The 13814-nt window shown below is 43.0% G+C and overlaps 1 protein-coding gene across 4 annotated transcripts in view; it reads right to left on the bottom strand.

The window, feature by feature from the left end:
- MTHFD1L (methylenetetrahydrofolate dehydrogenase (NADP+ dependent) 1 like) overlaps window positions 1–13814 on the bottom strand; it is a 233309-nt gene that overhangs the window by 198790 nt on the left and 20705 nt on the right. For 2 of the 4 annotated variants that reach the window (XM_023206150.1, XM_023206153.1), the window contains exon 7: window positions 12514–12653. In XM_023206150.1, the coding sequence (XP_023061918.1) occupies window positions 12514–12653 (140 nt within the window). The remainder of the gene's footprint in view (window positions 1–12513; window positions 12654–13814) is intronic. The other 2 variants (XM_023206152.1, XM_023206154.1) reach the window with 1 other exon arrangement.

Here is a 13814-nt window from a genome sequence, read left to right as displayed (position 1 = left end):
GCATGTTGGTCAGGCTGGTCTCAAACTCTTGACCTCGTGATCCGCCTGCCTCGGCCTCCCAAAGTGCGTGAGCCACCATACCCAGCCTGTTCATTAATTTTTTAAACTCTGAATGTCTAACTTTGTATTTGAAATTAAATGAACATTGATCATAAGATTATTGCTTTGTAGCTATGAATTCATATCCACCTTTCCCTGCAGTATTAAGCATACCATTAAATAGGAATGTTAAAATAATAGTATAACTACTCTAAACTAAGAACGTCAAACCATCTTCATTCAGATGTTGTCATACTTTGGCAAGATAAGGGGATGACAACTGCAGCAAAAGGTATTTTACCCACTTCATGTCCACCCAGTGATCTCATCCTGAGAGAATTTTTGCCTTTCAGGAATTGGGTGTATTTCTTTTATTTCCACTCTCATCTGTGATTAGTAGAACAAATTATTGGCTTTTAAAATTTTAAGACATTTCTTATGATTATTTCATAAATCAAAATGACTACAAGCCAAATGGACATCTGGGAATTGGGAGTACAGCATTTATCTACCAAATTTTTCCCCTAAAAAATAATAAGTGACTTTCCTTTTTCTAAATGTTCCTAAGTTCACCTCTAACTTCACCATTCAACTTAATTTACTGCTCAACATATGAGAAGAAAATACCAAAGATATTTAGTTGTGTCCAAAATGCTGGAAAAGACAATTCTTCTGGAAGTAAGCTTCACACTTAAAAAAGTCATGACAGATGATAAAAGGAAAACTGAAACACCATTCTGGGAATGAATATACTTTAATGACTCATCAAAAATAATTCCCTTCTACAGGAGAATCACTTGAACCTGGGAAGCAGAGCTTGCAGTGAGCCGAGATCGTACCACGGCACTCCAGCCTGGCGACAGAGCGAGACTCCGTCTCAAAAGGAAAATAATAATAATAATTCTCTTCCCTATACTTTAGGAAAAACATAAAATTCAAAAGTGGGGCCAAGAGAGAGAATGTGTGTGTAGATGGGGGGTGGTAACGGGGAGTTTCCTTCACATGACAAAGACTTGGAACCAAAATACCTTATTTTGGTTCCTTTAGTACAAAAACTAAGGAAATGCTCAAGCTGCAGTTCCCAGGGCAACACCAGGCAAGCCAGGCTCCTAGAGGAACAGCAGCTCCAAGGATTCATGCTTGTGCCGCCAGCCACAAACTTTCATCCATACAGCGTCTTCGCATTCATGCAAACTGCCATTGCCGGGGCAAATTCTGCTTTGCATTTCCTGACATTTATGCTTTTCAGTTCTGAGTCTCACATTGCACATCGACAGATTTCTGCATTCCATTTCCTTTCAGAAACTCTCCGGGCCTCCGCTGCGTCCTTTGAAAAGTGAGGAATTGAGGCGCAGCGGGAGAACACCATGGGTGGAGTTCCCGTGAACCTGCATTCAAGTCCAGACACTGCTCCTTGCCAACGACAATCAGGGTCAAGGCTCTCTGGTGAGCATAATGTCCAGTTTGCAGGGTTGCCAGGTGAATGCGAGGCATATATGAAAAAGCTGTGAAAAGGAAATCTCCACACAATTATAAGGTGCTTCATTGTTACAGGTTATGTTTAAGATGTTCCCATTAAAAGATTCTAATACTGGCCAGGCACGGTGGCTCACGCCTGTAATCCCAGCACTTTGGGAGGCCGAGGTAGGCGAATCACCCGAGGTCAGGAGTTTGAGACCAGCCTGACCAACATGGAGAAACCCTGCCCCTACTAAAAATACAAAATTAGCTGGGCATGGTGGCACATGCCTGTAATCCCAGCTACTCAGGAGGTTGAGGCAGGAGAATCACTTGAACCAGGGAGGCGGAGATTGTGGTGAGCTGAGATCATGCCATTGCACTCCAGCCTGGGCAAGAAAAGCAAAACTCTGTCTCAAAAAAAAAAAAAAAAAAAAAAAAAAAGTCGAATTCCATATCCTTAAAAAGCATTCACATTGGAGAAGGGGTGGAAAAGGAAGCCAGACTCTGCTGATAGTGCAGAAAAGCAAATGGGAGACGACCCACCGCCAGTGGGCTGAAGGCGATGCTTCCCGCCTGTTCTCTGCAGGACATAGGCCTGCGGCCCTTCTTCCAGAATTGGGGTAGGCTGTCTTTTGTGCAGACTACACCTCATTTTCCCATCTGGCCCCTGATGACCACAAAGACTTATTTGTGGTTGGCCACAGGTGACTGCAAAGTAACAAAGACCTCATGGAGGCTGAAACTTACCCCAGAGCTAAGAAGTGAGTTAAAGCTCCAGATGAAGTTTCCCACAGAAAAATCGGAGAGGTCTATATGATTCCACTGCAGTGGAATTGGCTTCGCGATCCCATGACCCTAACTCCATTTATACTATTATCTCTATGAGAAAATACATTCCATGTTCAGATCAACCTTCAAATATTTAGAACATAATCCACTGAGACTGAAATTAGAATATTTTGTCTATAAGGTATGGGAAGGGCATCGTAAAAGGGAGGTGCTTTTGGGAAAAGTGGAGATAGATGGTGTTTTAATTGTATTTTTACTCACATATTTGGTATAAGAACAATACATCATTTCTTCTCAATTTCAGTTTCTCAGCTTAAATTCTGAACCACCTAAGACCAATCAGTCTATGAATTACACGACCCACTCTCCCACCACGCTTGTTTTTTTGTTTTTCTTTTTGTTTTTTGAGCCGGAGTCTCACTTTGTTGCCCAGGCTGGGGTGCAGTGACACAATCTCGGCTCACTGCAAGCTCCGCCTCATGGGTTCATGCCATTCTCCTGCCTCAGCCTCCTGAGTAGCTGGGACTACAGGGGCCCCCCACCACACCCGGCTAGTTTTTTGTATTTTTTAGCAGAGACAGGGTTTCACCATGTTAGCCAGGATGGTCTCGATCTCCCGACCTCGTGATCCACCCGTCTTGGCCTTCCAATGTGCTGGGATTATAGGCGTGAGCCACCACACCAGGCCACACAGCCCCTTCTTGGTCTTATGCCCATTAGTTTGAATATGTCGTCTCACAAATCCTTCTCTCAGCACTGCTAAGTATAATGGCCTGATTTTTTTTTTTACTTTCCAAAAAGTTCTATTCACCTTCTTCCCTGGTATTAATAAACAGAGCATGATCAGACAAAAGCAAGAGGGGAAAGTGGGGAGCTGACCCCCTAAATCTGTCAAACAAAGCTCAGGGACCAACACTATTCAGTGCACTTAATTCCACACTACTGATGACCTGTGCTACTGATGACCTCAGTCACTCGCTGAGCATGAGGCTGTGATGTCCAGGAGGGCCCAGCGCTTTTTTCTCCATCTCACCCACAGCAGGCAGGGGAGGGAATGAACTCGCCTAACTGAGGCTGCCTTGTGTGCCCACCCCTGCCCTTTCCAAAGGTGCTCACCATCCCCTCTGAAAGGGGAGCCTGGATAGCTGGTGATGAGCCCCAGGCCTCAGGGAGGGGACAGCATTCAGTCTACTTTAGCTCAACTCTCTTAACAAGCATGGCTCTGGAATTACAAACATCAAAATAAAATAAGAGTGAATTCAACACAAGCTGAGTGTCTAGGGTATTGGTCTCTCTCATCTGAGGTGGCAGGTGCTTTTTGGTTCTCAAGATTAGAGATCAGACTTTATGTGATGATCTAGAATAAGAGCTGCATGGGACAGTGTTAAAAACACAGGCTGTTGTGCCACCTCTACCATTTTTTAATCGCATGATCTTTGCAAAGTCTCCTCTCTGAACCTCAGTTTCCTCATCTGTAATATGGGGAGGATGACACTCCTGCCTAACAGAATAAGTGTGAAGACCACTGAGATAACAGGAGTACAAGACAGTGCCTGGTTCAGAGTAGCCATTCTGTCAATTAACATTAGCTGTCATTACTGTCACAATAGCACATTCCTGCTTTCAGTGCATTCCATCCTGTTAAAAGGAGAATTGTCACGTAACTCACTAATCTAATGCAGTTTAAAAGCTAGAGTTCCTCCCTTCTCCTGTTTGGAATAGACATTATTCTTTTTTTCAAAAAGTCATCCTTTCACATGTATAATACAAGTACATTTAGAATTTTCCAATTCACTTTTAAAAGCCGTTCATGAGCCATGCCATGCACTAAATTTAAACTGAAAAGAACTTTGTGATAGTTCAGCTTTGCTCAAAAAAAAAAAAAAAAAGAAAAAAAAAAAAAAAACCTAGACACTTTGATCCTTCAAAGGTGAAAGACCTATATTTTTTCCTTCTGTGAATACCAGTTTTGAGGATCTCTGTGCTCAGGAGGAGAGGGAGAAATGAGATCCTCTGAGAAAAACATAAAACGCTTCTCTGATTTCTAGGTTATTTCTTCTGCGTGCAGCTGAGGTTTACCTCATCTCCCAGCTGGAGACCATTTCAGCATTGTCCAGCTGTGCCCTAACCACAGGTTCAGAGGAGACTCCCGAGGGAGCAGGGCCCTGCCCGTACCTGCCTACCTCTTCCTTCCATGCCGAGGGCACCGCTCCACATTGTAAACACCAAATGCAAAACCACACCCACTTCAGACTGGTTTTGGCATCAGAGTGAAATCATCGAGGTCAGGAAGAGGTTATCTCCAAATCTAGACTCATTCCTGAGAGTGATACCAACAGTGTCATTCCCCTGCAGGGCCCAGGACGCTGGGTGTGGGGGCCTGCATTTGGGTGGAGGAAAGGCCAGGGGGGTTCCCTAGCCCTGCCCAAAAGCACTAGCTCCAGTGCCTTGGCTTCCTGACGTGACACTCCACAGCATATGGCTAATTTGGACAAATGCCCAGGCGTTCTTCCCCTCCCCACCTCTAGGGTCTCCGTGGAAATGCTCAACGCATCTCCAAGCCTGGAAAAGATGCTCAGAAACAGAACAGGAAATTTATTCTCAATTTTCAACTATACACCCCAATGGGCGTAAGTTATAAAGCTACCAAACACAGAAGTCTATTCTGGTTTCTGTGGAACCCCGAGAAGTTCAATTCTTCATGCTCAGGCTCCATGGAGATTTTATACCTAATTAGGGTCCATAAAATATCCTTCTGACTGGGCGCGGTGGCTCATGCCTGTAATCCCAGCACTTAAGGCCAAGGCAGGTGAATCACAAGGTCAGGAGATCAAGACCATCCTGGCCAACATGGTGAAACCCCGTCTCTACTAAAGATACAAAAATTAGCCAGGCATGGTGGCGTGCACCTGTAGTCCTAGCTACTCTGGAGGCTGAGGCAGGAGAATCACTTGGACCCGGGAGGCAGAGGCTGCAGTGAGCCAAGACTGCACTACTGCACTCCAGCCTGGGCAACAGAGCAAGACTCCAGCTCAAAAAAAAAGGACTATCCTTCCGTTTAGACAGACGGACAAAGAAAGGATCGATTTCTATTTGTAACTAACTGGATGTAACTATTCTTTAAAACTACAGAGCCTCAGAGTAATAACTGGCCCATCAGGGATCTCTAGCCAACATGTTTGGAAGTAGAGTGACTTCCGAGTAACAAGAGGTATGGGAAGGAAGAGGTTCACAGTTTTGGAGGAAGGGACTCTGTGACATCACTTAAAGTTGATAGTAATCTACTGAGGATTGGAAGATGAGCCTGACTGGCCAAAGCTGGGCACCTGCTCTGTCAGTCCCTCCTCTCTCTGGGACGTTGTCTCCTGGTAGTCTTGCTTTTGGTTTCACTCCCTTGGCCAATATTCTGCTGGGAGACCTCACAGACAGAGAGCTAGAGACACTTTCTCCTTCACCCATCCACACAACGGAAGCATGTAATACAAGGCTTCCAGTGAGGGATCCTAAGTCACACTATTTTACTAGTTTATCTACTTATGATTTGAGTGATTTGCCCAACTGACCCACATTTGCCTAATTGGCCTATATATTTCTTTTCCTCCACCCTGCACTCCAGGGTGGAGTACAGTGGTGCAATCTCAGCTCACTGCAACCTCGACCTCCCCAGGTTCAGGCGGTCATCCCACCTCAGCCTCCAAAGTATCTGGGACTACAGCCACCATGCCTGGCTAATTTTTGTACTTTTTGTAGAGACGGGGTTTCACCATGTTGCCAGGCTGGTCTCAAACTCCTGGGCTCAAGCAATCTGCCCACCTCAGCCTCCCAAAGTGCTGGGATCACAGGCGTGAGCCACTGCACCCAGTCCCCATTAGTATTTAATTTCATTCCCACAACTGCCCCATAAAGTAGGGAGTATTATTATTATTATTATTTTTGAGACAGTCTTGCTCAGTCGCCCAGGCTGGAGTGCAGTGGCCTGATCTCGGCTCACTGCAAGCTCCGCCTCCTGGGTTCACGCCATTCTCCTGCCTCAGCCTCCCGAGTAGCTGGGACTACAGGCGCCCGCCACCACGCCCGGCTAATTTTTTGCATTTTTAGCAGAGACGGGGTTTTACAGTGTTAGCCAGGATGGTCTCAATCTCCTGAGCTCGTGATCCGCTCGCCTCAGCCTCCCAAAGTGCTGGGATTACAGGCGTGAGCCACCATGCCCAGCAGTAGGGAGTATTACAATTGCCATTCTACACGAAGAAACAGGCTTAGAGCAGCGACAGCTAAGGCTTGAGCCCAGAGCTGTGTGTCCCCAAAGCCTGTGCTCTACTGCTTAATGAGAACACAAATGTTGTGCCCGACTGGAAACCTTCAAAGGCAGTTTTGAGTGGTTGAGGCAGGCTGCCTGGTAACCAGAAGGTGAGCCCACACTGCTAAGACTACCTGTAGTTTAAGAGATAGTAGATAGAACTCTAGTGTTACACAGTCATACCCGATGCCCAAACCTTTCACCCTCAGCTTTGGAACTCCCCAGCCAGATGTCCCACAGCAGGGATGTGTTGAGGGGGCAGTCTTGTTCCATGTCAGGTATAAATAAGCACATCAGAAATGCTTGTCAAAGATAACGTCCTTCTACTTAGTAGCCATAATCCTAAGCTTGTTCTCTTCTTTTCTTAACTCTTTTACCATTGCCAATAAGGAGAAGAGACTATAATCTTAAAATGCACTTTTATTCTTGGTTCATTAACTGGACAACAAAAATCCCCATCTGGGCTGGGCACAGCATCTCAGGCCTATAATTCCAGCACTTTGAGAGGGCCATGTGGGTGGATCACTTGGGGCCAGGAGTTCGAGACCAGTCTGGCCAACATGGCAAAACTCCATGTCTACTAAAAATATAAAAATTAGCCAGGCATGGCTAATTTTTAGGTGGTGCTCGCCTGTAATCCCAGCTACTCAGGTGGCTGAGGCATTTCGCTTGAACCTGTGAGGCAGAGGTTGTAGTGAGCCGAGATCACGCCACTGCACTCCAGCCTGGGTAACAGAGTGAGCCTCTGTCTCAAGGGGGAAAAAAATCCCTATCCGTTGTTAAAATTTTTACTTTCAGTGTTTTTCACAGTGACGTTTTTCCAAAGGTGTGCCAGGTGTGGACAGAGTCTGTCCCGATTGGGTGCCCCAGGACACTAACCCATGCCTAGGTAGCTTTGTGCACCACTGTGGCCTCCTGATAGCCACTGAGTGGTACAATCCACATATTACCATGGCTCCACATTACCACGACTCCAAGGAAGGCTAGAATTCCTACTCAGGAAATGAATGGCAAGGGTTTTCTGCCCCATACACTCTTCTTATAAAAATACAACACAAGAACAGCGACAATTCAAATGTCGGGCAGACACAGGGAGGCATATGGGTTACGGGGAGGTATGTGGCTAGTGAAAGACTAGCTGCTAACATGAAAGACACAGGCTGTCATTTGTGGTGAGACAGGAGCCTGACATAAGTAGGTAAGCCAGGTAGAGGGGGGACAAGTATGGGGTGGGGCCATGAACATTTCTTCCCATGTTTTTGGCCACAAAGATGAAGCAATAATAAGAATGAAAGTTGACAGCCTCTAACATTTGCAGTGGTGCCACTATAAATACCAAGGACTTAGGGGAAAAAAACGTGTGCAACATCAACTATGAAAGAGAACCTTCTGATACATATGAAAACAAGAATGTTACCCAATGACTAGCTTCTCCAGAAAGTGAAGTCACTTAATCATTCTCAAAGTTCGGATGAGATTCATCCCAAAGTACAGAGACAAGGTGATTTATTCCCGTAATAAAAAAGTACTTTGAAAAATGTCTTTGTTTTTCAAAAATACAGATACAACTAGCAAAAGTATCTGTGACAGCTGCGAAAACATTCAATTGCCAAGGAAGTTATTTTCTCTCTTCACCACAGCTGTTCAGTGCAGGGCAAGGTTTATTTTCCTCTTCCACCGAGCTTCCAAATCAAAATTGCTAGGCTCTCAAGAGCAAAATATTGCCCTTGAATTTTCTTGGATAGGCTGCCACCACGCGGTGACTGCTAAAAACGCACACAGGTTCAGGTCTCATTGCCAGGCTGCCTTCCTGAGCTGTCTTAACCCACGCATTACATAAATTAGATCCACCTGCCATGCAAAGAGTCCAGATCTGCTGAGACACCTGGCTTCCCTGGCAGGATTACAATTTACTCCTCATTTCCATTCTCACTCTGCAACATGAGGAACATGTATTTTTAGATCACATTCTGTAGTAACTGATTGTACTTAATGCATTCATTTAAAACTTCACTTTGCTTGAAATCTGTGAGCTGTACTGTCATTTTTAAAAATGAAAAACAATCATTTCAGACATAAAAATAGAAAACAATATCCTAACATATCTAGACAACACCTATTGCCCAGTTTAAGAAAAAAGGCATGAACGTGTCTAGGTTTTCTTTCCATCTATATCCACATCCTTGCTTCAATAAATGCTTTTCGGATTTGGTTTGCAGTTTGCATTATTTCTTTATTTTTTACTTCATTTGCATAGAATCCTAATATACATATATTAGGATTAAATAATTAATACATAATATAATATATATTATATATAATCCTTATATATATTAAACAGTGATCTAAATGTCCTGACCTAAATATATATATTGATTCTATATATATATTAGGATTATATATAATACATATTATATGTATGTATGTATTAGATTACATATATATGCTGTGTTGCTTTCAGACATATATAAATGGTGTTATATGAAATACATCCTTCTGCAGCTTGGGTCTTTGTTCACTGAACAGTGTTTTAAAAAATTCTTCCGGCCTGGGCACGGTGGCTCATGCCTGTAATCTCAGCACTTTGGGAGGTCGAGGTGGGCGGATCACCTGAGGTCAGGAGTTCCAGACCAGCCTGGCCAACATGGTGAAACCCCGTCTCTACTAAAAATACAAAAATTAGCTGGGCATGGTGGCGCACACCTGTAGTCCCAGCTATTCGGGAGGCTGAGGCAGAAGAATCACTTGAACCCAAGAGACAGAGGTTGCAGTGAGCGGAGATCGTGCCACTGCACTCCAGCCTGGGGGATAGAGTGAGACTTTGTCTCAAACAAACAAACAAACAAAAAACAAAACAAAAAAACATGTTGCTATCTACAGCTCTAGTTTATTAATTTTCACTGCTTGTATATCATTCTGTTTTAGGAACATATGTCTATGCATACTCTACGTGCAACTATACTGATTTATCCATTCACGCTGATGGGCATTTAGGTCACTGTTTAAATACTTGTTGCGGTGTACTTGGTTTTGCAAGTCGCCTGCTTGGCCCTCTTCCAAGTTGTACTTTCCTTCTTTCCCTTCCTTACTGTTCTAGAGCTTTTTGCTAGATTTTCCGTCCTGCTCTGAAAATTGCCTCAGTCTCTCCTTCTATCTTATGGCCCTCAGTCCAATTCTTTCTCCTGAGGAGGCAAGAGCTGAAGTTGCTGCAGACCTGTACGGATACACCAGCATGAACTCGGGATAACTCGAATAGCTGCCACCGGTAACATATTTGGTGCACGTGACTCTGATACACTCCCTAGTGGTCATCAAGCTCCAGAAGATGCTCAGGGAGGGATACCGTCCTCTCAATATTCAAGAGTCACCGTTCTACAGGGGACATGTGGCCTGCCCATCAGTAAAGGCGAAATCCTGCCCCTGTCTCCCTTGCACCTGGCTGGATACTGCTTTCACCAACTCATGGAGCCAACTCAGCCCTGACAGCAGAAAGGGGCCAAGACCCACAGAATCACCACCGCTCCTCTGTCTTAAACAAACAAACAAAATTTTTTGCACTATAAACATGCTGCTCTGACCATTTGTAAACACACCTTTCTGTATATGTGGGCAAGTTTTGTCTATGATGTTTATATACATACTTATTATTATTATTTTGTCTATGATGTTTATATACATACTTATTATTATTATTATTATTATATTTTGAGATGGAGTTTCGCTCTTATTGCCCAGGCTGGAGTGCAATGGTGTGATCTCGGCTCACCGCAACCTCTGCCTCCCGGGTTCAAGTGATTCTCCTGCCTCAGCCTCCCGAATAGCTGGGATTACAGGCATGTGCCACCACATCTGGCTAATTTTGTATATTTAGTAGAGATGGGGTTTCTCCATGTTGGTCAGGCTGGTCTTGAATCCCGGACCTCAGGTGGTCTGCATGCCTTAGCCTCCCAAAGTGCTGGAATTACAGGGGTGAGCTACCGTGCCCAGCTGTATGATATATATTTAGAGTGAAATTCCTAGGTCAAAGAGTAGCTGAAACTCCATTAAACTGCTTTCCAAAATGCCTATTTCAAATTTAAACTCCTGCCAGCAATATATGAATTCCCATGGCTCCAGACATTTGTCGATATGTCTAACTGGCACTTTTTACCTACTGCCAAGATGACTGGTGAGCAAAAACAGTAGGAAACCAGACAGCTTTTCACGTGTCTTTTAAACCTCAGATTCCTCATCTGTTAGGAAAGAGGCCTGTCGTGTGTCTGTTTTTCTAACAGATTGTCTTTGTCTCACTGATTTGTAGGAATCTTTTATAAAATACTAATTGCTGGCTAAATGTTTGTTGTAAATATCTTCTACACTATAGCTGTCTTTTCACTTTTTTAAGAACTTCTTTTCAGAAAGAAAAACTTTGGGGTTTTTAAAAATTTGGATGTAGTCAGATTTATGTATCTTTTCTTTAGCAATCTGTGCTTTTGGGGTCTCTTAAGCTATCCTTCCAATGCCAACATCTTAAATGCATACGCTTGTATTTTTTTCTATAAGTTTTACAGTTTTGCTTTCCACATTTAGGTATTTTAATATAGAAAGTGATTTTTTTATATGTAGTACCAGGTTAGCAATCCTATGCTAGACTCATATACGTAACTAGTTAAGTCAGCATGATTTTGAATAGTTAATGTTTTAGTTTTTTGTTTGTTTGTTTGGTTTTTTTGGAGACAGAGTCTCACTCTGCTACCCAGGCTGGAGTGCAGTGGCACGATCGCGGCTCATGCAACCCTTGCCTCCTGGGTTGAAGCGATTATCCTACCTCAGCTTCCTGAGTAGCTGGGATTACAGGCTTGCACTGACACACCTGGCCAATTTTTTTGTATTTTTAGTAGAGATGGTGTTTCACCATATTGGCCAGGCTGGTCTGAAACTCCTGAGCTCGAGTGATTCGACCACCTCAGCCTCCCAAAGTGCTGGGATTATAGGCATGAGCCACCACGCCCGGCCTTTAATTGTTAATCTTTTCCCCATTGATCTGCAGTACCTGCTCTCAAGCTTCCATATATGCATAAATTTCCACTTTCTTCTGTTCTGATAGTCTGTTTGTCTACCATATTATCCTAATTACTGTAAGTGCTTAATAATTCACACCATGTGGTTGGGAATGTCTCCCACCTAGTTTTTCCACAAAATTGTCTTGACTCTCTTTGTCCTTTATGCTTCCATTTGGATTTCAGAATCAGATTGTCAAATTCTACAAAAAATATGTCAGGAGTTTATAATCTGCAGACAATTAATATCTTTAAGACATGGCATCTTCTCCATGAAGATGATACTTCTGCTTTTATATAGGTCTTCTTAATAATTTTCATCAAAATTATAATTACTTTCAAAAGGTCATAATGGATACTAGATTTACCAAATGACTATTCTGTACTTACTATGATGAGAATTTAGTTTTTAATCATAATGTGGTGAATTACAGTGATAGATTTTCTCATGTTCAATCACCTGGGAATCCTAAAAGAAATCTAACTTGCTGCTGTATTTGGTATTCTCAGATTTCGCTCATGATTATTTCATTTATATTCATAGCTGAAACTGGCCTGTTAATTTTCCTTTAGCATCTTGTCATGGTTTGGTTTTGGCACTCATAAAGTCTGTTAGGCCATGTTCCTTCTTTTTCCATTTGCTAGAGAAAAGGATTGTGTTAGAATCATCTGTTCTTTGTTTGATAGAGCTCATTTGTAAAACCACCTGTTGCCTTTTCTTGTTTGTTTGTTTGGTGAGCAGACTGATTCAATATCTTTAATGGATATGGGTCTATTCAATTTTCTTCCTCTAACTTCTTGAATTAAGCGCTTAGCTTAGACATTTCTAGACGTTCTTCTGTTCTAACATAAGCCTTCAAGATGGTATGTTTCCAACATGAAATTTACCTTCCTTTGAAGCTGGGATGTTTTCCACTGGGAACTCATTGTCATGGACCCTTTTCTCTGGAACAGGCATTGCAGAGCAGCTTCCAAAGACCCATAGGCCCCCACTACCAAAATCTTCTTTCCATCTAGGTTGACACCTACTAACCAAATGAAAATTCAGTATTATACTCAAAACTTCAGATCTTTCCTTTAAAAACTTTAACTTGAGAAAAAAAAAAACCCTTTTAGGCTAGGTGCATGGCTCACGCCTGTAATTTCAGCACTTTGGGAGGCTGAGACAGGCAGATCACTCCAGGTTAGGAGTTCAAGACCAGCCTGGCCAACATGGTAAAACCCCGTCTCCACTAAAAACACGAAAAATTAGCTGGGCATTGTGGCACATGCCTGTAATCCCAGCTTCTTGGAAGGCTGAGGCAGGACAATCACTGGAATCCGGGAGGTGGAGGTTTCAGTGAGCCGAGAGGGTGCCACTGCACTCCAGCCTGGACAATACAGCAAGACTATCTCAAAAAACCTTTTTAAAACTTGACCTTTTTCAGCACCAACCTACAATGACAATGAACTAGGAGTGGGGTGTTATAATCAACAAAAATTATCTATTCAAACCCTTCTGGTTCCAATTCCTATTCTTTCTGCAATATATAACTATAATTTACCAGACTAATTTACTCTTTTCTTTGAGTACTTTCTGATGAAGTGGCTCAGAATCTTCATCTTGATCATCCATGTAATGAAAAAGCACTTTAGATATGGATTATTTCATAGATTTGAGCTTAATATTACTGCCCAAAGGGCATATATATCCTGAATGTTAACCTTTTAATAAAACTTTGTCATATATTTTTGAAATTCTTCTTTGATTGTTGCATGTTCAGGGGTAGGAAGGGGCAATTCAAATTGGAGTAGAGAAAAATATTTAGTTAATTGAATTTTTTTTTTTCCCAGATAGGATCTTGCTTGTTGCCCAGGATGGAATGCTGTGGTGTGATCACAGCTCATTGTAGCCTTTACCTCCTAGGCTCTAGCAATTCTCCTACCTCAGCCTCCCGGGTAGCCGGGACCACAGGCACATGCCAACACACCTGGCTAATTAAAAAAAAATTTTTTTTTGTACAGATGGAGTCTCCCTATGTTTCCCAAGCTGGTCTCAAACTCCTGGGCTCAAGCAATCCTCCCACCTTGGTTCCACAAAGTGCTGGGATTACAGGTGTGAGCCACTGCGCCTGCCCAGTTAGTTGAATCTTTATGTTCTCAGCTAGAAAGCCCTTAAATATATAAATACTTGGTAGTAATTTACTCAT

Source organism: Piliocolobus tephrosceles, chromosome 5, assembly GCF_002776525.5.
Source record: "Piliocolobus tephrosceles isolate RC106 chromosome 5, ASM277652v3, whole genome shotgun sequence".
NCBI lineage: Eukaryota > Metazoa > Chordata > Mammalia > Primates > Cercopithecidae > Piliocolobus > Piliocolobus tephrosceles.
Note: the sequence above shows the minus strand (reverse complement) of the source record. Positions and strands in the feature narration are given on the sequence as shown.